Source organism: Emydura macquarii, unplaced genomic scaffold (assembly GCF_026122565.2).
Source record: "Emydura macquarii macquarii isolate MOO-44397 ecotype Brisbane River unplaced genomic scaffold, CSIRO-AGI_Emac_v2 contig_2205, whole genome shotgun sequence".
Lineage (NCBI taxonomy): Eukaryota > Metazoa > Chordata > Testudines > Chelidae > Emydura > Emydura macquarii.
Window position 1 is genome coordinate 21,556,226 of NW_027132342.1, and position 25,428 is coordinate 21,581,653.

Sequence of the window (25,428 nt, forward strand, 5' to 3'; positions counted from 1 at the left end):
CATGCCTACTAAAGAAGAAAAATGTGAGAATGGACCAAAATTGGAGTGCTGCACATTAGGCTTATTTGGTTGACAAAATAAGACCATTCTGCCCATCACTCCATTTTGGGATCCTTAAAGAAAGAGACTTTGGGGAGAAAAAAATTGCTATTGGAGCGAGCTTGACTATCCTGGCTGCCATCTTAATCATCTCCTGGGACTCCAAGACATCATCATCTCGACATTGAAAGATCTCCTCACCAGATCAGGCCAGAGAGAGGAAGCCAGATGACACCACCAACTCCACCAGCTTCAGCTGAATCCCGAACATCTTCTGGGATGTGAGACTTTGTCTCATGCACAAACATACACATACACATGCAGACAGTGTATCCTTCCCCTTCCCCGCCTTATTTTTTCTCTTTTCTCTCTCTCTCCTTTTGCCTTCTGTCTAATAATAGTCTGACTTAGTTGGCTTTAGGATAAATATGAAATTAAAGAATTAGGGTTAATTTAAGTTTGGTTAAGGAAACATATATGTGTTGTAAAGAAAGGCCCTGAGTAGCAAGAAGGCCTTGAAAATAATGTTATAATCCCAGAGGAATAAAGTAGGGAGGTTGTCTGGTTCAAAGAATAACTAATGAGATAAGGGCAAGTTCCTAAAAAGAAGGCCTCTGACCAACAGGGGTGACTGCAGCTGGTTTTAAATAAAAGAAAGGGAATTTGTCTTAAAATGAACCAACATGGCCTTTCCCAACCCGCACCCCATTGTTAAACCTATGTGACCCCAGATGCAATGGAAAACCTGTTGGGCAGCAAGGAGGAGGCCAGGAAAGGCCATGGGGAGAAAAGAGATTGTAAATCTTATCTGGATTTAGTCTGGAAATAAGGGTGAACAGGGGCTGCAGAAGGTGGGGGGACACAGAACATGCCCCTTCCAAAGCAGTGAATTATTTGTTCCTGTGCACGCTCCTGCATATATTCCATCTAAAGTAATACAACAGGGCACCATCTGCATATAACATCAACATGGAACCAAGATATATGCCTTGGATACCTCGATGAGACTGTACAAATGTTGCCAGGAGCTCAAGAGCCAAATCAAAAATTAATAGAGACAACAGTCATCCTTGCCTAGTTCCCATGAAGAAGCTGAAAATATTCAAGGTCACTTTGCTGGTTGTGATGTTAATGGCTGGGTAATAGTATAACATTTGGATCCATGGGTACAAATATACATTTTTGTAGAGTATAAAACATGCTTACCCTCTCAAAAGCTTTTTCTGCATTTCAGGCTAAACCAGCTTGTAGTTCAAGGTCAGCATATTTCACTGCTATTATATGATTAACTTTGTCAAAGGTTATTAGAGCCAAGATGACCTCTGACAAACCCAATTGATTTGTATGTATTACAGAGCCCCAAACCTTCTCTAGTCTTGTTGCCAGAACTTTTGCCAGTATTTTGACACCATTGTTAACAATGGAAATTGGCCTACAGTGGAATACAATGTGGCATCTCACCATCTCTTCCTGGTTTAGGAATAACTAACATTAGGGCTTCTCTCATTCCCTTAGGTAATGTAATATTTTTGAAAAATTGATCCAAATCATCTGTGGAGGGGATTGCACAGATCTTTGTAAAAATTAAAGGACTCTTTATTAATGTCTTTGGGTATGTAATTTACGATGTTTATCGCAGTAGGCTGCAATTCTACACACAGAAGCTTTTTGTCCTAGTTGATATGCCAGCAAGTTGCCTGTTTTTTCACCCATTTCCAGAAATACTGCTGAGTCAAAACAGGGTGAGGTTAGCCCGTGCCAAGTGCAGCTCATTGAGTTCATATCTATAATTGATCAGGGATTACAACAAATCTAGAGATGGTGCTGTGGTGTAAGTCAAATCAAGCTCTTTAACTTTTTTTTTTCAAGGGCCATCACATTTTCTTCATATTCCCTCTTCTTGGTAGTCATGAAACCAATAATTCTATGCTACAAATAGGTCTTTCTTGAGCCTCTCCCACAACCTGCTGCTAGAAGATGTTGAAGGTTCATTTGTTTCCAAGAACACGCCAATTCCTTTCTCAATATATATATTTTTTTTAAATGAGGGAACCTAATAAAAGTGAAGAATTAAATCTCTGTCTATGTGGCAGTTTCTTACCCAGTTCTGTTGCTACAGGAAGAAGACTAAGGGCATGATCAGAGACAGCAATTGTATCAATAGAGGAATCAATTAGATAATTAAGCAAGGCCCTGGAGAGCAAAAAGAAATTTCTATGGAAATAGAATCCACGTACTGGGGAAAAGTATGAATAGTCCCTACCCTTTGGATGTATGTGCTACCAGATATCACATAGTCTCAGATCTTTAATGTACAATTCCATGGCCATTCTAGTTTTGTTTGGCTTATGATCCTATGGGCAAGATTTATCCACTTAAAGGGCTTAATTAAAATCCCCAATAATCACAGTAGGGATATGGGGTGCTTGATATATAGAAGTTAAAAAAGTATGAAATGGTTCAGGGTCATCAAGGTTAGGTCTATGCATATTAGCAATTACTAGATCCATTTCTGGTGACTTTAAAGATTAAAAATCTGTGCTGATCATCTGAAATTGACTGAGACACTGTTATTGCCAGCACATTAAGGAAGAGAATGACTACCCATCTGGATCTGGATGAGACGTAGCAAAACATTGCTTTTCCTACCTAGCCACATTCTAATTTAGCAGCCTCATCTGTAGTCAAGTGTGTCTCCTGCAAAAGCACTGTATCAATCTGTGTTAACTGAACATATTACTGACAGGGGAGAAATCTAACTGCTCCCACAAACTGTAAAGCTCTGTACCAAAGAACATAATCAACAGTTTAATTCAGCTAGTGACTCTTCTGTATAAATTTCATATTTCATAATACTCCATATTCATATATTCAGAGTCTGAGCTTATGCCAGATGTTAGGGTCGGGAAAGGGATGGAAGAATTGGAGGGGAGGACTCAAGTGGACAGGGGCAAGACAACAGGGGGCAAGAGATTGGGGAAGTAGAGGAGGGAGTAAAAGAAGTGGGGGTGGAGAGCAGACATGGGGAAGAGGAAGGCAGGAGAAGCAAGGAAAGCGACATGCAGGGGTAGGGTGGGAGGGAGAAAGAAGAAGATCATAGACAGTGTAGAAATCACTGGTTCATGTAGCTTGACAACCTGTGTTGATCCTCTCCTCTGTTCCATTGGCCCATAGGAAATATAGCTACATGGGTCAGCTCCTGTGCACCTTTCCACAACACCTTGCAGGGAGAAGAGCCATCTCTTGCACTTCCAGCACTTGAGGACCCCCTGCAGAGAGACATGGTGACACAGAAGGGTCTCCCATTGGCATCAGTTTTAAAAATTGGCACTGGAGCCCTCGAGTTCCTACAGAGCAACAGGGAGTTGCACAGCCCCCTGATGAACTCTTTGGTGTACTTCTATTCAGAGCTAACATGTGGACCTCGCATAATCAAACAATTGGTTCACATTGATCTACCCAGCCAGGGATTTTGCCAATTGTTTCATTAATTCTCCAACACAAATACAGAAGCAAAGGCAATTCATGTGGCTAATACACAAGTTTAAATAAATACTTTCAATCATTTCACCTTTATGAGCTCAGTTTGGGTTGAAGTGTTCCCCTCCCTGCTGGAGCACTTCACATTCATCCATTTGATGGGAATTGATATTCATATCCCAAAGCTAATAAATATAAGCTTGGGTCCAAGACCAGAAGAGATAACCCAAATAAGTAAGTTAGTCAGTCATAGTTATGGATAAGTTCATGTATGCAAGTAGGGCAGACATAACAATTGGGAAGTAAACTTGCAAAACAGAACAGACATTCAGTTCACTACTAGCTATTTAAAAATCTTCCTGCTTCTCATGGCTTTTGTAATAAATGAACTTCCTCACCAGCCTTGACATGGAACTGAGCTGGAAGCATCATAAAATAGTTGATCCCTTGCTTTTTAGCAAGCCCCAAACTCTTCTAAAGGCTGATCTCTATTCAACCACATCTTTGAAAAATCTTGAAAAAATATTTTGTGGCCTTTCCCAAAACAGTTCCCCCTCCCTCCCCCCCCATGAGTTACCAACATTTTTTTTTTCTTTTACAGTAAATCAAAGACATTTAATAATCAAAACACAAGGTTTGTCATTTGAGGCCATCTTAGGTTCTAGGGACATATGTGTGCTTTCTAAATAAAATTTAAAATAATCTCATAGGATGAGCACTTCTGTAAGGAGCCAGGGAACACATTTTAGCCTTTCTCTGCTATTACAGGTACTCCTATAATTCTCAAATGATTGTGGCAAGATTTCCCCTCAAAGTCTGCCCACTTTAGATTTAAAAGAAGGTAAGTCAGTTAGGCCTGGTCTACACTGGTGGCTTAATTCAAATTGAAGTCCCTTAATTCAAATTTATTACTCCCGCCTCTACACGTGCACATTTGTTAATTCGAATTAAGGAGCCTTTAAAATTGAATTAATAAAACCACCTCTGCAAGTGGATTAGTGCCTGAAGCGCATCAGTTAATTCACATTCGTGTGAGTGTGGATGCAATGTGACTTAATTCAAAGTAATTGGCCTCCGGAATGCATCCCATGATGCCCCATTTCAGTACCCTCCCCCAAAGCAGCCCCGGGAAGATTTGAATCTTCATTTCCTGCGGTGAATGGGTTTAAAATCCAAGCTGTGACCACCCCCCCACACACACACACACACAACAAGCCCTTTGCAGTTTGTCCCTTTAAGGGTTTGAAATATTTCACCACCACCCTCCTCATGTGGTGAATGCATTTTAAATGCCAGCAGTGAGTGGAAATTCTTTGCTACATTGTTTCAGTGGCCAATCATGGAAATTGATACTTTCTTAAGAGTTTATTCACAGTGCTACATGTGGATACATTATATCATGCTTTGCATCAGTGAAATGGAAACATTTGTATCACTGTATTAATATACTAACTGACTCCAATATTTATCTTACATTCTACAGACACCTGTAGAATCAAAATCAAAGACAAGCAATATACAGAGGATGGTAGGGGGAGCATAAAAGGCAAACAGCATACAGGTGGGGGGGTTCATTTGGTGAAGGGAAAAATTAAAGGCAAGCAACATATAGGGGTTGGGGGGGAGTGTAAAAGGCAAACAGCATACAGTTCTAAAGTAATACAGGATAAGCTGCAATGTATTTGTCACGGTTAAAATGAGAGCATAGTTCAGCTGGCTCCATGTGCCTGCAGCAATGGCGATCGGGGGAGTAAAAAAAAACAGCATGAAAATCCTTTTCCTGTTTGTTTGGGGGTGGGGGAAGAAGTTGGGGGAAGCAGCACTGCATCCTGGGATGATGACACTCGTCACAACAGCCTCTGTGGTTAGTTGCACTGTGGGATAGCTTCCCACCTTGCACTGCTTTCTAATTCGAATTAAGGCTGACCAGTGTGGATGCAAGAAACCAGCACAAACACCGTAGTGTGGACAGTCTGCAGCGCTTTCTATAAATCGCTTTCTGAAATTTGAATTAAGCTAATTCAAATTAGTGCTGCAGTGTAGACATAGCCTAATTAGTCTTCTCTGCACCTGGGCAGAAAGCCTCTTTATTTGATCTTCTACCTATGATATCCTCCCTGCTACTTCATTCACTCATCCTGTCAGTGCTTGCAGAGAGGAGTTAATTGAGGTAACAGTCAGTTGTAATGTGGCCTTGATTTCTTCTGGCTACTTGCAGAGCCCACAGTAGAAAAATATTTGCTGACATTCCAGAATTTTGGGGTACTTGTTTCTTTGGGGGGAAGTCAGTTAAGGACCCTGGACTCTAGATGGAAATGGATATTAGTGGGTAGCTCTGGAGATCCAGGGATCTGTTCCCCAGGCCACATGGTGCCCACATGGCTGTGTTCTAAACAATTCCAAAAATGTGAACCTGAGGTGCTTATTATATTATATGCTCTTTCATATAACGCTCTGTCAGTTTTTTTGTTTCCTCTTACCTCATTTCTATCTGTCTTGCTCTTTTCTGCTTCATAGGTATCCAGCTCTGCAAGCAACAACTTACATATCCATGTCACATTATGTTGGAACAAGAGGAGGTAACAGGGGATGGATCACTTGATGATTACCTGTTCAGTTCATTCTCTCTGAAGCACCTGGCATTGGCCACTGTTGGAAGACAAGATATTGGGCTAGATGGACCATTGGTCTGACCCAGTATGGCCATTCTTAGGTTCTATAAGTGACAAGCTGAAATGATGCCTTAGCAGCTGAATTCCAGTGAAAGTTTCTTATGACCTGGACTGTCCATTAATGTTGCATGTTGTGTGGTGTGTCTGTGTCCCTTCAGCAACTAAACTGCATATAGAAGAGAAAGAATTTGCCCCCAATGCCCCCCCCCCCCCCCAGCTCCTGTTGTTTTGTTTGTGTCTTTGCCTAGGTGTATCTTGAAACAACAATGACAAATCTGAGAAAATGGAAAACAGAGTTTCTTCCCTTCTAAAAAATACCTCTATACAAAATAAATAAATAAATAAAATAGACTGAATTACATTTAAAAAGTACTAAAACAAAAATGTGTATAAATTGCAACTTTTCTCGTCATCTCAAGACAGTCTGCAGCAGGGGCTAACTTCACATCTCTCAAAATAAAATAGCAAGACTTGGACACACTATAATGCCTAGAACATGGTGCTCCAATTCAGGCTGGAGCCTTTAGGTGCTACTAGAATATAACAACAATAATAGTGGCAGGGAGAGATGTGGGGCTTGAGTTGGGAGCATTCTGATGGGAAGAGTCATGGTGCTGGGAGAAGCCACAGCTCTGATACCCTCCTTCCCCACACTGTGGAAAGTTGGGATCTAGCAGAATGTATATGGTTTATAGATGTGTGGAGAAAGGCCTCTGTTAATTTAAAATTGCATGATATGAGATATTGTTTCAGGAGAAGTGTGTTGAAGCAAAATTGTATAATGAGTAAGTTGTTGAATGAAGACCAAAAAAACCCAAAAAACAACAACCCGCAAAACCTATAAGCTGCTGGATGCACAGAGAAATGAAAGCTTGGACTCCTGGATGGAAAATCTACCTAGATTGACCATTTAGAAATGTGTAGGGGTTGAATTTGAAAGCTCATGATTTGGTTCCTGTGAGTAGAAGGAGCAGAATCACAGAGGGGGTCGGAGAGCTAGGCCTTGTTTACAGTAGAAAGTGTTGTCGATGCAAATTATAGTGATGATTAAAAAGCGCTGTAATTACAATGCTTGTGCCTGTCCACACAGCACTCATTGTGTCGCCAAAGTGCGTCCACAGTTGGTGCTCTAGCATCGACATTGACAGCAGTGCACTGTTGGCAGCTATTCTACTGTGCAACTTGCCAACTTCTGCCACTAGGAGTTGTGCGAAGGCAGAGAGGATCACAGTGCATCATGGGTGTGGGCTCAACATCCCTGTAGCAAGACACTGTGTCCTTCCTCTGAGCCTGAGCTTGAGGAACAGCTGCAACACCCTTCCTGGGGAGATCGAAGCCCTGCAAACCAAATACCCCAGGAGCAGAGAGGTGGGGCCTGGACAGGAAGGGGAAGTATATTAGGCCGGCCTAGCAGAGCAGCCAGGGGGAAGCTGCTGCCAGAGAAGGATGTGCCTTTCCTGAAGCTGCGACCTAGGCCTGACCCAGGCCCTGTGGCAGCACAGATCGACCGAAGCCTCAAGGCCTGCCCGGGAGGCTAGGCCCTACTGACTCGATAGGGCCGCTGGGCCTTCATGCCTGGGAAGGGCTGCCAGGCTCCACTAACTGGGAAGAACTATCAGAGGCAGCTGACTGGGAGAAACCCCCCTGAGGTTGGCCCTGACCTAGGGGAGCTGCCCATTGGCGGGGACCCACTTGAGCTGCCTGAGCCCGATGTGCCAGAGGACCCACTGGCACCTTGTGACCTGGAGGAGCTGCCATCCGCTGACGGCCCTGAAGAGTTCCAGACCTGCCACCGGCCAATGATGAGGGGCTAGTAGGACTCCCACTTGCCATCTACCCCAAAGAGTCGGAGAAGGATGCCTGGTTTCAGGTATCCGGGATCAAGGTGGGAGGAAGTAGCCCAGGGGCAACTGACTACAGTCAGGCTGAGCTTACGCTCGAACCAGTCTCACCGTGTTGTGGCTGGAGCCCTGCTGACAGAGTGGCAGAGTTTCTTTGCCACTGATAGGGCCCTGGGCTGGGATGCAGTGAGTCAGGTGGGTCTGTGTCCCCCTCCCACCTTCCCTAGCCACCCTGGGAGTGCTTGTCCCCTCAGATCTATTGTTGCCAAGGATACTGAGCCGGGAAGCTACAGACTACCTTGCCAGCCCCACCTACTGAAGGGCCGGGGGGCTACAGACTCCTTTGGCCTGTCCCCGTCCTGCTTGAGGACCGGGAGTTACAGACTGCTTTGGCCAACCCTGCCTGGGGCCGGGGGGCCATAAACTACTTGTCAGCTCTGCCCCGCCTAGGGGCTAAAGACTCACCAAACATTATATTTTTCCCACTGTAGACCAAGATGCTGTGGCCTTGCTTGGAGCCTGGGCCTGGGGAACAGCTTCAATGCCCCTGCTGGGCCGGGCACACACCTACAATCCCAAGAAGCAGTGATTTCCGTCTTGGCATCCAATTGTGTTTTGCAGCATTTTTCAATGGTCTCAGTTTCCTTCATGCCCACCATCTCTGTCTGAAAGGATGGATCCTGCACTGCTTTCCACTGTTGTTGTCAGTGTTCTGAACACATCGCAGCTGGTCATGCAGTATATCATGAGTTCCCAATCAGAACTGAAATCCAAGGTGCCTGAACTGCTGTGTGCCATGCAAACAAACAATGTCAGATTACTGTTTCCATTCACGGAGCATCTGCACACAGTACACTGCCATTTTTGAGTGCATGAAACAAGCACTGAGTGGTTGGGATAAACATCATTATATAAATCTAGGATGAGGAGCAGTGGCTGCAGAACTTTTGAATGAGCAAAGCCACTTTCATGGAACTCTGTGCGAAGTTCATCCCTGCCCTGCAGTGCAAGGACACCAGAATGAGAGCTGCCTTCTTGGTGGAGAAGTGTGTGGTGATTGCTGTGTGGAAGCTGTCAACTCCAGACTGCTACCAGTCAGTCACTATTCAGTTTGGAGTAAGGAAATCCACTGTTGGAGCTGTGTTATTGCAAGTCTGAATGACCATTCATCGCATTCTTCTACGAAGGACTGTGAGTCTTGGAAGTGTGCATGAAATAGTGGATGGCTTTGTAACGATGGGATTCTCTAACTGTGGCAGGGCAATAGATGGCATGTATATCCCAATTTTGATCCTGGACCATCTCACGATAGAGTACATCAGTAAAAAGGAATACTTCTCTATGGTACTACAGGTGCTTGTGGATCACCATGGGTATTTCACTGACATCAACGTGGGTTGGTCAAGAAAGGTGCATGATGCACACATCTTCAGGATCTCGGGGCTGTACAGAAAGCTGCAAGCAGGGTCTTTCTTTCCAGACCAAAAGATTCCAATGGGGAATTTTGAAATGCCCAAAGTGATCCTGAGAGACCCAGACTATCCCTTAATGCCATGGCTCATGAAGACTTATATGGGCAACCTGGATAGCAGCAAGGAACATTTCAATAACAGTCTGAGCAGGTGCCCAATGACCGTTGAATGTGTGTTTGGCAGATTAAAAGCTTTCTGGTAATGTTTTTATGGCAGGTTAGACCTAAATGAGGAAAATATGCCCATGATTATAGCCACCTGCTATGTGCTCCATAATATTTGTGAAGCTAAGGGTGAAAAGTTTCCCCCTGGGTGGAGTGCAGAGGTGGATCACCTTGCAGCTGAATATGAACAACCAGATGTCAGAGCTATTAGAGGGTCACAATGGTGGGTTATTCAAATCAGGGAGGCCTTGAGGAACTATTTTGACAATGAGCATCAGTAAAGTGTCTATGTAAACAGCACTGTGCCATGCTATGACTAGTATCCAGCTTGCACTGTGTATCAATGTGAGGTGCAAATACCATGTGCAAGAGACAAATAATGTTTGCTTGGTCTTCACAGAAATTGTTTTTATTAAATAACAATTATTCACAACAAACACAAAAACCTGGGCTGGAGGGGAGAAAGCAGTTGGGGCAGTGTGAACTATTACAGTTGGATGTAAGCCCAGCTATTGTTCTGGTAGCTGTCTGAAGGGGTGAAGTGAAGGGGGTACCAAGACCGGCTGGGAGTTTGGTAGGAATATGTGTGTGGAGTCTGGGGAGGGCATGGAAAGCAGTTGGCTGCAATGAATTCAGTCTGCAGCATTATGAATAACTTTAGCACCTCTGTTTGCTCCTCCATGGCTTTTATCATAAGCTCATGACCTGCTATCACTTGCTCCCATTTTCCCTCATCTCCTGCCTATCAATTTTCTAATTTTCAGACACAGAGTGTCTCCATACACTTTTTTCTTCTATTGTTTCTGCCTCAGGGGCCTGGAGGAGTTCTTGGAACATCTCGTCTTTGCTTCTCCATGGTTGTATTCTTATCAACTGAAGGAGCTTGGCAGCTGTGTGTGTGTGTGTGTTGCCTTCAAGCCTTCAAGCACACATCTGTAAAAGCACAATAAACAATGAATAAAAGCATTATTGTGAGTGCAATAATAGCATTGATGCATTACTATAAAATATTCTCACTGTCCCCTGGCAAGTGCAGAGCTCAACGATCAGCCAGGGTATACTGAGTTGTGCCCAGGGATGTGTGTGTGTGTGTGTGTGTGTGGGGGGGGGTGGGGGGGGAGGACGACTCAAATTGGGAAATAGTTTGTTTGGGGTATTGATGCAGGTAGATAGGGACAAAACTTCAAATTGTGCCACCATTTTCCACAGGCGGGGGCCATAGAAGTTGATATCTCACTCCTGAGAGTAAGCAGGTAAGCTAAGGTGCATCTCCTCCAAGCAAGCAGCTTCAAACTTGGTCCCTATGCTGCTCACCTGTGTGCCGCTCTGAGCCCTGCAGAAGTGATTGCGATTGGTGCAGGAAGGTTTCCTACAATGGGGGAAGAAACAAAGCAGCTCTGCCGAGGAATCTCTGGGAGAGGATTGGCGATACCTCCAAGAAAGTTTCCTAGAGATCTCTCTATAGGTGGAGGATTCCCATGAAATCTCGGTGTGCATTAACATACTTTTCCAATGCACTGCCTAGCTTAGGAGTTCTCAAACTGGGAGTCATGACCCTTAGGGGGTCATGAGGTTATTTGGGAGAGTCCTGAGCTACCAGCCCTGTGAATGATGGTAAGGATGGCATGGAATGGAAGGGTCATCACAGTCTGAAATATTTTCAAAGGGAGTCCTAGCAAAAAAAATATTTGAGAACCCCTGCTGAACAGGGCAATGGGAAGTACATGCAAACAATGCAGCTACTCTTGTGCATTTCTACCCCTTCAACCAGCTGTATAATCCAGCAAAGCAAAGGACAGCTGTATCTCATGTAACCGAGCAGCATCAGCTCAAAAAAAATCACTTCCTTGAGCTCCTCTCTCCAGCATGCTGCACACCAGAACTAGAAGGCTGGGACTGGCTCAAACCCTCTGGGTCGAGAAAAGGTCTCGACTCCCCATGTCACCAAACTACCCAGTCCTCTGCTCTGCATTGTCCTCCAATTCGACCTCCTCGTCCACGACTTATTCATCAGGATTGAGTCTGTTGTCCCCTGCCCCTGGACCCGTGGAGGTATCCGTGGTTCTCTTGGCGGTGGAGGTGGGGTCGCTGCTGAGGATGGCTTCCAGCTCCTTATAGAAGTGGCAGGTCTTTGGCTGTATACCAGAGAGACAGTTTGACTCACTAGCATTCTGGTACCCCTGCCGCAGCTCCTTGATTTTTGCATGGCACTGCAGTGTGTTCTCTTCATAGCCCTTCTCTGCCATTAAACAAGAAATTTGACTGTATGTATCGGTTGTATTGGGTGAGCAGAGCTGGGACTGCATAGTCTCCTCTACCCAAATGCCGATCGGATCCAAAAACTCCGGTGTGCTCCAAGCAGGAGAGTGTTTGGTGCATGGAGCCACCATGGTCACCTGGGAAGATGCAATGTGAGCTCTCCATGCCAACCAAGCAGGAAGTAGAATTTCAAAAATTCTTGGGACTTTAAACAGGGAGGGGGCGGATGGCTGCAGGGCAGTGAAGATCAAACTGATGGCCAGAGTGGTCAGGATGAGTATTGTGGGAAGCTTCCTGAAAGCCATTTACGATGCCATAACCGAGCATGGTGTATACACTGATGCTTTGTCACTAAAAGTTTGGCACAAAAAGCTTTACACCTTTCGTCGAGGTGGTTTTATTTTGTCGCAAAATCAAGGGAAATGGGTCGACTGGGGGGGGGGGGGAGAGGGGACGGTGAGAATGTAGTGTATACACCACCACTGTTTTGGCGCAAAAAACTGACTTTGATAGACAAAAGCCTCTAGTGTAGACCAGGCCTTAGACTGTGATCCAGAAATGAAGTACTGCTGAGCTCTTATAAGACAAGCCTTTCCCTCTGGCAGTAAGAAGTACTGTAGAATGGATACTGAATGCCTGTGTCATCCCGCAACATTTTAATAAGGCATGCAATTCTACATTTGCATGTAAGACGTGACCTCACACTTATGGTGTGTGTATGGTCACACAATATATGTGTTCTACAAAATGGCATCCTCCATGAGTATTTGGGTATCAAATGGAATTGTCCCATTGGCATAGATGGTCAGGAAGTCAAAGTCAGGACTTTCCTGGGCAAATAATGCAAGTGTTGCATACGTTGACTGCATGCCAGTGCTGGAATCTGTTGCTCTGTTTATTTTGTGTTTACCCTGGTTAAATAACAATTTAGTGGTTTTTCAAACCTAGAAATTGAAGGCATAGTCAATAAGTAGGTTTTGAAGAGATCTACAGGGCCCTCGAAACAGAGTTAAGAAAAGCAGCCAGACTTGCCTGATATTTATGGACAAATGTCCTGTGGGGAAACTGAATGGATGTGAAGAAGTGGGGAATATTTTTAATGGGCTTCCTAATGATTTGCGGGAATACTATGTATGTTTTTCTGTTTTCCCTATGTGCTGCATGTCTAACGAGGTGGAGGGAGATGGTCTTTGTTGTTGCAGAAGACCAGGTGTGACCCCCATGTAGCTGCTGGGACCCTGGATGATGGCCTAGAGATTGGGTACCCTAACAACTGGTGACCACCGCATCTTGGAAATCAGACAGTTCTGGCCAGTGGGAAGACAAAAGGCTGAGGAGAGAGGATCCTGAGGACCTGACCAGCTGATTTCAGCCAGTTGGGGACAAAGGACAGAAGAGAGAGGACCCAGATGACTTTTTTGCCAGGGACTGAAGACAAAGGATGAAGGATGAGCTGTTGGGGAAGGTGCTATAGGAGCACTGACTGGAAGGAGGGTTTTTTCTGGACTGGGAACAGAGAGAAATCTTAGCCACGTGGATGGAGGATAGACCCAGATGGATGATGCTTAGGGTTTCTAGGCCTGAGGGCTCTGAGAACTTCCTGTGCTGTGTTCAGACGTTGAATAAACCCTTCTGTTTTATGCTGGCTGAGAGTCACTGTAGTCTAGAAATCGGGGTTGTATTGCACCCGCTGGGTGTGGAGGTCCCGGGGACCCAGAACGAGTGGACTCCCTGGGAGGACCCATGGAAAGAGACAGGCATGAAGAAGGCTCAGTGATATGATCCAGGGAGGCAGTGGGGCCAAAGAGCCTAACCCCAGTGAAAGAGTGCAACCTTCATGAAAGGCTATCACACAGAAGGGGGTTACTCCCAGGGACTGTACAGAGCCGAGGAGCATGGGGCCTGTGAATCCATGGTAAGAGGTACCAGGGCCACATTAGTGATCAGAGACACCAATGTTGAACAAAGTGTACACTTAGGAAGGGAAGTCCAGGAAGCAACCAGAACTTTCGTAAGGAGGGGCCCAGGCAGAGGACCCTTCTCTAGTAGGGCACCTGTAATGGGGTGGAGTAGACAGTGGAGTCACAGGGTGCCCCAGAGACATGGTTCTGCACAAGGCTCACAGAGGGCAGAGTCAAACACAAGCAGGTTTGCAGGGCTTCAGCCAGGAAAGGAAGCACTGGCACATGCTGAGCCAGAGCCCCTGATGCTAGGTCATGGCACAGCCAGGAGAGTGCACAGAGAGGTACCGTGCAGGCCCATGGGACCCCAGAATACCTGTTTAACATAGAAAACCCTGGCTTCTGGGCTGCAACCCCTCTTCCCACTGCTGCCCCTGTGGGTTGTTTGGGACTCTAGCATGTGGCAGAGTCATTCTGGTTGCCGGAGCAGAGTTGTATCACCTAGGGGATTTATGAATGGATACATATATAGAGAGGGAGATGCAGCAGGGCAAAGGGGGTTAACAGTATGTATGGGGGCTCTCATACGCATAGCAAGGAGCAGCATGAAGTTTACTTATGTTGAGCGAAGCATAAATAGTGCTTCCCAGGATAAACTGATCACTGTATGGACTAAATACAATTTAATACATTTCAATTAATCTTTGCACATATTCTTTTGGTATTTTTTCTCAGAGCAAAAAAGGAGAGGGCAAACACTGAAATACAAATCAAAATGTTATGCTATTTAAATACTTTTTAAAATACAATACTTTGGACAATCTTGGCCTAGAGTTGGATGCCTTGCAGAATTTTCTCTTTATAGCAAAACTGAGTGAACTAGACTGATAATACCAGGTCACTGGCATACATTGCAATATTTTAGATCCATTGGGTCCTGCTGAACCTTTCAGTTGGCTGAAATCTTAAAATTGTCCAGAAGGCTGAAAGGTGGCAGGATCTTATTTTAAACAGAAATGGCATGTAATATGGGGGTGGGGGGTGGAGGAGAGAAGATGAGTGAGAGAGCGGAAACACAACAGAACAGAAACTATTATTTTCCTGTTACCAACAATATCCAATATAGACCTTCCTTTTTCCTCACACATTCTTACTCCTTTATGGAGATCCCTTACACATAAAGTAACCAAGCCTTCTCCTAACAGAACCTGTATCCTGCAACTCATACAATATTTCCAAGACAACTTCCTTCATCACAAACACCTGATATTGAAAGAGGAAAAAACCCAGAAACAAACGAACAAAAAATAGCCATAGCATAGTCCAGTCAGTTCAGAATATGACAGGTGTGAATCCTAAATCTCCACATATGTTCCAACTTTCAAGCAAGTGAAGGGAAATTAATGGCAATAGGAGTAAACAATGGCCTGTGTCTATGCCCAAGCATCACAAAAAACACTTGTGCTGTCAGGATGCAAGAACAATAAAATTGCAGCTCGTATTAAGGAGTGGCCCTTCTCCCTCTATTCTTTTCTGTGGCTATATCTCTCCAATACACAAATTAGGGAGGCGAGGGAATGAAAAATCACTTTTTTCCCCCCTTGTTTGTTTTTGTTTCTGTTTGTGTGTTTTTGCTTATTCATTGTTTAGTTGTTTTTTATAATCTTTTCCATTTGGCTGCTGGGAATGAAATTAAAGGTGTAAACAAGTTTGAAAAATGCACACTGGGCAGAAGTAGATCAGTATTGCTAGCTGTTCCCTGTGTAGAGGGCTTGAGCTACTAACAAAGCTCCATTGCTGGGCCGCAGGGGCCCTTGAGAACTAATTCCATATAAATTATCTATTCCAGATTCTTCAGTTTACTTCAGATAGACCTAAATCAAGTCATTGGAGAACTTTGTCCTCAGAATTCTGAGCACAAGTAACCAGCAGTGGGAAATGGATTATATCTATCTAATCTATCTATCTATCTATATTTTCAATTAATAATTTTAATATATTTGCCTCCAACATCCTTAATCCCCTTCATCTATATCTCATTTGTTTTGCTTCAGTTCTACAATCACTCCTCTAAAACACATCTTTACAGGTTCTTTTCTGGGTGACATTTGCCTTGATCATTCATTACAGAGCTCACATTTACCCCAGTCGGTGATCATTTTTTTTAGATGCAAATAAAAAACAATAAGAGCATGATTACATATGAAACACAGAAGTTGAAGGTTTTACTATTTATTTTTACAGCTTCCTCTTACTCTTTCTATCAATGTCCTCTTACAGAAAAATGATTTTGTTGCTTATACATTTTTTTAAAAATAACAAAGGTGCTTTTTTAGGAAGTGACTAAAATAGATAAATTACTTTTCTTACTTTAAACTGGCATTTCTTTAGGGTATCTCTATTATTTCTAACTGTTTTAGAGCCCTATCCATAGCATAATGTGTATGTGGTGGGGAGAACCTTACCTTTCTAAAATAATCAATGCAGATTCTGCATAGTAGACATTTGCTTGTCACCAGTTACAGTCTGGTCAAATATTATTCTGTATCTAAGTTTGTTTACTGTACTATCATATTTTCAATAATGAAACAGGCTTCTTCCCAGTATTTTTGGAGCTGTTTGTGGCCTACATCTCCCTGATTAAAACCAATATAATCAAAAGCAACTTCTGACTACTGTTACAGAACAGAAAGATAGGTTACAATTCTTCACATTTTGTTGTGCCTGTTCCGTAGGATAGAGATAATTCAGCCATTGTTTTTTGAATTTGTAATTAGCTCTGCCAAGAGTCTTTGAACTGAATTAGAGGTTCTATTATTTCTTGAGAAAAATGAATGACCAAACAAACACAAAACTAAATCATGTTGAATTACTGCTCCAGAAAAGATGAGTTGTCTCAGGGAATTTTTTTTTCTCCTGAAAAGGGTGGCATATGTGACATGAAGACAAAATATAATACAGATACAATACATATAAAATTAGATAACTTGCAACATTAATTATTCAGTTTATAGATGCTAGTTTTGCATACTAATAAATGTACATAGAAAAATGGACTTTTATGTTTAATTGCTATTATTATTGCTATAAAATTGTTTCTGGCTTGCTATAAATCTTAATGAATTATGATATAAAAGCACACACAACTTTCCTTTTTTTCAGACTAAAATACTGCATATTTCACTAGTTACTAATTTTGCTAGTGTATTTCATGAAAAGAAGTTATTTATTTAAATTTAATTTTATTTTATTTCATTAGGAACAATTACTTCAGAGAGCATCAAAATGACCTTCTTTCTTCTCTATTTGAACACCTACAGAGACACAATGAGACAATTATTTCCATATACATTTCTGGAGAATAAGCAACCTTCTACAGTCTTTAATTAGATCCCTGTGGCATTTCATGAGTGACTATTTTAGCAGAATTTAGTATTTTTAAGAGATAAAGGATTTGGTTAAGGGAGCCAGTTCTTAATCCATACTCACAGCTCAGGGATGATCTTGTGTTACTTCCTTCTTTTCAAAATCAATTTATATTGACAACATACATTCAAATAACTAGCTTTATAGACTGAGTTGGAGAAAACCCTCTAAAGAACAATATTTCATTTTAGTTGTGATTTTATTATCAACGGTAAAGTTTTAATTTTCTGCGAAAAACAAAACTTTCCCTCTTCAGAGGTCTCTCCAGCTCTAAGTCTCAGTGTTTATTGGCTCTTCTTTACCTCATCTTGAGTCTCTCCCACAAGAAATTCACCTGAATGAAAATACCCTCTTTCTCCTTCACCCAGCTAAGAAATAGGATAATTTGGTGATAGATATTAAGCAAAAAATACACTTTTTTAACTGCGAAGAAACACAAACAGAAAGGAGAGAAGAACCCTTTCTGGCTTGCAGCTGGGCGGGCTCTTTAACGTACCAATCACAGAGCAACTCTTCTCTATAAATTCAGGCATCTCGTTCCAGGGTCCAGCCCTATTATTTTTGGTTTGTAGAAAACGTTTGTCAGCATGTCGGAAACTGCGCCTGTTGCAGCTCCTGCTGTCTCCGCTCCTGGAGGAAAAACCTCTACTAAGAAACCGAAAAAGGCACCAGCGAGCTCAAAAGCTCGCAAGCCTTCAGGTCCCAGCGTGACCGAGCTGATCAGCAATGCGGTGTCTGTTTCCAAGGAGCGCAAAGGGCTCTCTTTGGCCGCTCTGAAGAAGGTTTTGGCCGCGGGAGGCTACGATGTGGAGAAGAACAACAGCCGCATCAAGCTGGGGCTCAAGAGTCTGGTGAGCAAAGGGATTTTGGTCCAGACCAAAGGCACCGGCGCGTCGGGCTCCTTCAAACTGAATAAGAAGCCTGGTGAGATTAAGGAAAAGGCACCGAAGAAAAAGCCAGCGGCAAAGCCTAAGAAACCAGTTGCCAAGAAGGCCGCCAGCGCCGCCAAGAAGCCCAAAAAGGCTGCGGTCGCGAAAAAGAGCCCGAAAAAAGCCAAGAAGCCAGCGGCTGCCGCAGTCAAGAAAGCAGCCAAGAGCCCGAAAAAGGCGAAAGCCGCCAAGCCCAAGAAGGCAGCCAAGAGCCCGGCTAAGGCGGTGAAACCCAAAGCTGCCAAACCCAAGGCGACAAAGGCCAAAACAGCGAAGGCTAAAAGGGCCGCGCCCAAAAAGTAAAGTACAAAGTGAAGAGGACATTTCTTGAACCCAACGGCTCTTTTAAGAGCCACCCACTGGTTTCAGAAAAAGAGCCCAATCGCTCGCTATACTCTCCTCTCCCTCCCTCCCTCCCTCCCCTTTAACTGGGATTTTGGCGTTGCCTGGATGAAAAATGCGAGATGCTCGAAACCATTGGCAGGTTTGTGAAAGCCCCGAGTCCTCGCTTTGTCCGTGCGGGCCCGGTGAATATGTTACAAGGCGGAAATACGCGCTCGCGCCGCCTCCTGCCCATCGGGATGGTTCCTCGGGCAGTTTGAATGGAAAGGATAGTAGAGAGTTGTGGGGTTGTAGCGCCGGGTAACTATCAGTGAAACCCCAGTACCGTCGCCCTCTTCTGGGTACTTAAGTCAGCTGCCTCCGGGCGGGCTGGGGTGCTCTGCTCCCAGTAGATATCTGGCTGAATTCTAGCCATTTTTTACAGCGAGCCATACTACCCCCGCCCACCCGATATGCCAAAAAAAAAAAAAAAAAAAGGCGACGGTGAGAGAACTCTACACTTTCTCGGTCCTGGTTTGCCGTCTACTCTGATTGGCTGACAGTATATCTAGCTAAATCTTACTGGATAATTTCAAAGTTTTGAAAATCCCGCGCGTTCTCAGAGGCGAGTTCAGTGCCTTCCGGCCTTCCCTTCTCTCTCTATCACCAAAACTGTCCTCCTGTCCTCACCAACAACTCGATCCTTAAAACGTTCGCTCCCTGAAGGATCCCGGTTTTCCTATTTCCAACCTCATCCGCCTAAAGCATCCGTCTTTCAAACACTTTCCTCTAATTTATTAGACAAGGTAGGTGAGATATCTTGTCTTGGACCAACTTCTCTTGGTGAGAGAGCGAAGCTTTCAAGCTTACACTCTGTAAGAAGATATCTCAATATAAGATATCTCACTCACCTCTCTCTAGTATCCTGGGACCGACAGGGCTTCAAGAAGAAATGTACGGCCCTAGAACCAAGACGCTTTTCAGGTTTACTGTACTGAATTAAAAAAAAATGTTCTGCTTATCTTGATGCAGATCTAGCCCACTAAGAGGTATTTCCTGTGCCACGGAATAGTTCATTAAACTTTTTGAGTTAACTTGAGAATGTGTGATTTAACCAGTTACTACATCCTTGATTATTTAATTTCGAGAAAGTCTTGTCAGGCAAACAGTTAATCTACACAGACGTGACAGGAAAAAAACTAGTAAGGAGTGTTTATATGGATACTGAATAGCACACCCTCAGCTGGTAGGTAAGTAACAGAAAACAAAGGGAATATATATTACATACTTTACTTTAATCTTGTAAGAGTATTTCTATATAGTACATTTCAATGTTATCTTTTGTACTTAATGTGGGTTTTGATTCAATAGGGCAAATACATTTTTAAACTGGAAAGTGATGGCAATACAACAATGCCAGTATCAACCTGTAATACAGAAACTAAAAATGCGAAATGAAGTGCGGGTGTAAAAATGACAGTGTATGGTTTAGTGCTAAAGCTCTTTTACCGAATAGGTGGGCGGCTCTGAAAAGAGCCTTTGGGTTACAGATGTTCGCATTCTTTCAATGGATCTTTACTTCGAGCTGGTGTACTTGGTAACAGCCTTTGTCCCCTCGGACACAGCGTGTTTGGCCAACTCTCCCGGCAGCAGCAGGCGCACTGCGGTCTGGATCTCCCGGGAAGTGATGGTCGAGCGCTTGTTGTAATGAGCCAAGCGAGACGCTTCTCCGGCGATGCGTTCGAAGATATCATTGACAAAGGAGTTCATGATGCCCATGGCCTTAGAGGAGATACCGGTGTCCGGGTGAACCTGCTTCAGCACTTTGTAAACGTAGATAGAGTAACTCTCCTTCCTGGTCTTTCTCCGCTTTTTATCGCCTTTCTTCTGGGTCTTGGTCACAGCCTTCTTAGAGCCTTTCTTGGGAGCGGGAGCAGATTTCGCTGGCTCCGGCATTTTAATAGCTAAATGCACTCTCCAAGCTCACTAACGACGATGAAGGAAGTCAGAAGAAAAAAAAGGCTGTTCCGCCTCTATTTATAGGTTTGTTATGCAAATGAGTAGCCTGTGTTTCCTACTTCGCTATTGGAACTTATATGAGGCATATAAGAAACGCGTTTATGCTGCAATTGGTCAATCTGAGATCGTCGTCTTCATTGGTTGCTCAGAAAGTGACATTTTTCAACCAATCACGAATCGCTAACCCTTCCAGGAAAAGGGATAAAAGGGCAAGAATCGTTGCGTCATCATGCTTTTTCTGTTTGTGTTTCTGCGGTAGCTGCTGGGTGTGCTAATAGCGAACAAGACTTATAATGTCGGGCCGAGGAAAGCAGGGAGGCAAAGTGAGGGCTAAGGCAAAGTCTCGTTCCTCTCGGGCTGGCTTGCAGTTCCCAGTGGGCCGTGTTCATCGGCTTCTTCGGAAAGGTAACTATGCTGAGCGAGTTGGAGCTGGAGCTCCTGTGTACATGGCCGCAGTGCTAGAATATCTGACCGCTGAGATTCTCGAGTTGGCCGGGAACGCTGCTCGGGATAACAAGAAAACCAGAATCATCCCCCGCCATCTACAGCTCGCCATCCGTAATGATGAGGAGCTCAACAAGCTGCTTGGAAAAGTCACTATTGCTCAAGGGGGTGTCCTGCCCAACATCCAGGCTGTGCTGCTGCCTAAGAAAACCGAGAGTCATAAAGCTAAGAGCAAGTAAAACTGATCCAGAAGAAATGAGAGATCCCATTGTCTTTAAAATTTAAAAAAACCCAAAGGCTCTTTTCAGAGCCACCCACAATATCAGAAAAGAGCTAAATTATGTTCATTCGTATACATTTAACATGTAAGTACATCATGTGTTTTTGGGTTTTTTTATTCTGTAATGAATTTCTAGATGTTGGCAAGAAAAACTTGTGTATAATCCTCCCATTTTTGAAGAATGAACGTTTAATTTAAGATTGTGGTAGATAAACACGTAATATATGGAAACTAAAGGTAAATAGTAAAACCACTCCTACTATACCCTGTTCTTAACATACCTCCCCGCTCCTTTTATTCTGGTCGTTTTGCCTGTCTCACAAATGTATTACTTTGAAGGTCACTCTAAAAAAGGACCCCTGAAGACGTGAATTTAAAGGATTAGCTGAAACACAAATACAGCGAGATTGTTGTAGAATTGAAGGGTTCAGAGACTATCAAACTAACGCGTTATTCAGATAAAAGCTGAAAACGGCATCCATATAGCTCCTTCTCTCGGGTTCTCTGCGCTCCGTTTTAGGGGAATAAAGCTCTCCTGCGATTTGATTTAGTTTTCTTTGGAAATGAACTAAGGAAAGCCCGAGGGGCGCTGTATTGAGGGGCTAGTTCGCTTTAGATCCGGGAATGGGACGAAGTGTAGAATTTCAAGAAATCTCCCTAGAGAAAATGAGTGGTCGCCATCGGCGCTGCTCAATCGCTGCACTGGGCGGGCTTTTCAAACCCGCCAGCCGTTTTCATTTCGTTTCCAGTCAGCTTTGTTTTGACTTCCTTCTTTCCCCGAGTCCCTCTTCTACTCCCCAAATCAACAGCGGCGCTTCTCTGCTCTCGTTCGCTCCTCCCACCTTCTGTACTGAAGAGATCGCCGCGCCCCGAAGGGCGCTGCCTGGTCCGCGGAACTGAGTCAAGAGGTTCGCAGAGATTTCAGAGACTCTCCTGGAGCGTATCGAAAGCTAAAGGACTGCCAGGAGCGCTGTTGTCTCGGTGTGGTAGAGTGGGCTCGAGGTTGACATGATGAGGTGCCCTGGTTATGTTCAAGACAGTGGCCGCGATAGGTGAGGTCATAGTTTATGGGGCGCGCAGAGTCCCTGAGCCAATACATCGGTATTGCCTGCGTCGTCTTCCTGCCTGGACCGCAGCTGTAGCCCCGAAGGATCCAAGTGTCTCCCTCTGCCCGAACGAGCCAAAACGCCAGTTATGGGGGAACCGTTCAAGGGCCTGTAACTCCATTTCAAGCCCCCATCCCCACACGATCCATTTTATAGCTTATTTCGATAACCTCTGATGCACCTTACCGCATCGACTCTCTATAAGACTGATTGTTGTTCACCCCTCCTTAACTCCTGCTCCAGAGAGTTAGAAAGCTTGGAAGTGGAACTCTTGAGGCTGTGCAGGTAGTTTTTAGCTGTGTTGTTGGGGGAGGAGTGGGGAGCTGTTCCTACCACCCCCTTGAAGCCATCACCCCTTTATATCTCAGACTCCATATACATTTGTTCATCCTCCCAAAATGTAGCCTTGATGTGAAATACTAACTACCTGCTGCCATGCAACAGCTCTCCTTCCAGCCAGAGGTAAAACATCTTTCCTTTGAGTCCCATTAAAATGGGAGTGCTCCTTATTCAGTTCTAGGCCATAAGTTTAATAGATTCAGGTCTTAACAAATGGAAACTCTATCATCACACAGAGAACTTGTGGCGAGGAGTGTTGTGGATTTAATAAGGTTTCTGTGATATTTATTTAAATAACCATTATTTCTCTTGTTTTGACACCACAATAATAGTAACTTATGTTAGGGGTATTTTTTTCTGTAACTTAGTTTTACTTGTACACCACATTTCTGTAAGCTAATTATCTTCTTTTGTGTGTGTTCAAACATGTCTACTTGTGTTCATTGTATATTTATAGTTTTCTAAAGGGAACAATTCTGGCTTTATTTTTTTAAAGTTGTATTAAATGTCTGTTTTAAGACAAAACAACCAAAACACACAGAGAAAAGATCAGAAGATAGGAAAATGCAGCTTTTCTCTCATGCTTCCATTTTAGTTACAACAAAGTGTTGCCCAGCTACATTTGTTCTGGTTGACTGAGATCAACTCTTATTACAAGGGGAGGGTGCAGAGAGAATAGTTAGGAGGCAGAAATTATTCATCCCTAACTCTTAAACTGTTTCAATAAACCTCTTTGTTGGCTGTTGTTATGCCTTTGCCTGCTCGATTTAAGAGCCCTCTATTATAAAATAAATTAAAGCAAACAAACAAAAACTCTCCAGGTATGTGCTTAGAGATTGTGATCAAGTCACCCTTAATCCTCTCTCTTGGATAAGCAAAACAGAATGAGTTTCTTAAGTCTCTTTGTAAGGTAGGTTTTACAGGCCTCAATTCATTCTTAGTTTTCTGAACCCTTTCCAAATGTTTCAACATCCTTTTTGAAGTATGGACACTAGAACTAGACACAACATTACTTTAATGGCATCACCAAATCCACACAAAGTAGTAATATCATCATCTTATTCCACTAACATCCCCCTAATTATACATCTAAGGTTTGTGCTTGCCCTCTTAACAATAGCATTACACTCAGAGCTCCTGTTAAATTGACTACCTACCATGAACCTTGATTCTTTTTCAGTCTCTGCTTTCCAGGACACTGTCAATCAGTCTGTAAGTGTGTCCTACATTCTTTGCTCCTAGGTGTAGGACCTTGCATTTAGGTTTATTCAAATATATGATGATGTGCTGATGACTATGATGGTGATGCTAGTAATGCCCACTGCCATACATAAGCAAGCTGACAAGTACTCCAAGAAAAACAGTGTTTAAAAAAAGGGATAGCAACCTCTTCTCAATTAAAACAAGTACGTAATGATCGGTACATGCCTGTTACTTTAATCTTTATGAACATCCTGGTCTGTTATGCTAACAATTCTCTTATCTCAGCAGGAACCTTAACATGAGCAGCTTGGTGGACTTCTGGGAGTGTTGAATCTCTGGCAGGTGGAAATCGCCAAGCAGGTAGCAAAGAGAAGCCTTCTTTGTTTAGGTGGCATGAAGACTTTTAGCAGCCTTATGTGTATTAAACTCTCATTGTTTCCATTTCAGTTACCTTAGTTCCTCTTGTGCCATCAGGCAGACCAGTTCCTCCACTGATTATGAACATTAACTAGTTTTGGTACTTCTCCCAGATGATGGCAGCATATTGAATATCCTTTGTTAGTGTCTTCTGCCTGTGTTTCCTTGGCCTTCCTCTTTCTTTTTCCTTCCTTGGGTACCCAGTTCCATACTTGCTTTACACGTTTCCCATTTTCCATACTGTGTATATCTCCCAACCACCTTCTTTCTTTGATTACATTATATAACATGTCCTGCTCTGTCAACCTCCCTACGCTCGCATTTTTTATATTGTCTTTCCATGAAATGTGTATGGTCTTCCTCAGCCATCTGTGATGGGCAGCCTTCAATCTCTTTTTGTTAGCCACTGTCATTGGCCAAGTCTCTGCTCTGTACAGTACTGCGCTCAGTACAACACAGGGTATAGTCTGACCTTCAGTTTAGCATGTAAGCCTCTGTTTGACCAGATATTGTGCATCCTTCCAAAGGTGCTTTTTGCTTTTTCTAATCTCATATGAATATCTTTGTAGCAGCCACCTTCAAATGTCATCACACTCCCCAGATAGCAAAACTCTTCTACTTGAATGATTTCTCTTCCATTCATGTACACCATTGCATCTGTTAAGATTATGAAGGTAGGAAACTGGACACATGTGCAAAGGTGTATGTGGATGGATTACAGTAATCACTAACAGAAAAAAAAAAAAAAACCTCAGAGTACACAAAGGACAAGTGTACAAGGGTGTAAATGGTGGAATATTTGGTCAATCAGATTGCATGGGAAAGCAAAACCAGAGAAGATTTATTTTTGGACACAAAGGAAGACATGAAGAGTGAGGGACTATCCTCAAAAGTTTAGATTTAAGAAGGGGAAAAAGTCAAAAGCATTTCTGAACATATTGACTTAAACACCTGTTCGTGCTCCCACTTCACAGTACAAAATAATGATACAGGACAACAACAGATCATGAACTGTTCCCCACTTTCTAGATCTTTCACATGTATTATACTCTTGCATGGAATCAGGATAAATTAAATTGAAATACACAAGATGTACATTTCATGTCCCTTAAGCAG

At 43.4% G+C, this 25,428-nt stretch overlaps 3 protein-coding genes across 3 annotated transcripts; 2 read left to right on the plus strand and 1 right to left on the minus strand.

Moving 5' to 3' along the window:
- The first annotated feature begins 17,829 nt into the window (after positions 1 to 17,829).
- On the plus strand, positions 17,830 to 18,540 carry LOC137160505 (histone H1-like). The gene has a single exon (XM_067559071.1). The coding sequence runs from the start codon at positions 17,842 to 17,844 to the stop codon at positions 18,484 to 18,486; it is 645 nt and encodes a 214-aa protein (XP_067415172.1). The 5' UTR covers positions 17,830 to 17,841; the 3' UTR covers positions 18,487 to 18,540.
- Positions 18,541 to 20,023: 1,483 nt separating this feature from the next.
- On the minus strand, positions 20,024 to 20,503 carry LOC137160506 (histone H2B 8). Its single transcript, XM_067559072.1, has one exon. The coding sequence runs from the start codon at positions 20,458 to 20,460 to the stop codon at positions 20,080 to 20,082; it is 381 nt and encodes a 126-aa protein (XP_067415173.1). The 5' UTR covers positions 20,461 to 20,503; the 3' UTR covers positions 20,024 to 20,079.
- A 272-nt stretch (positions 20,504 to 20,775) lies between these two features.
- On the plus strand, positions 20,776 to 21,281 carry LOC137160815 (histone H2A.J). The gene has a single exon (XM_067559681.1). The coding sequence runs from the start codon at positions 20,817 to 20,819 to the stop codon at positions 21,204 to 21,206; it is 390 nt and encodes a 129-aa protein (XP_067415782.1). The 5' UTR covers positions 20,776 to 20,816; the 3' UTR covers positions 21,207 to 21,281.
- The last annotated feature ends 4,147 nt before the right edge of the window (positions 21,282 to 25,428 follow it).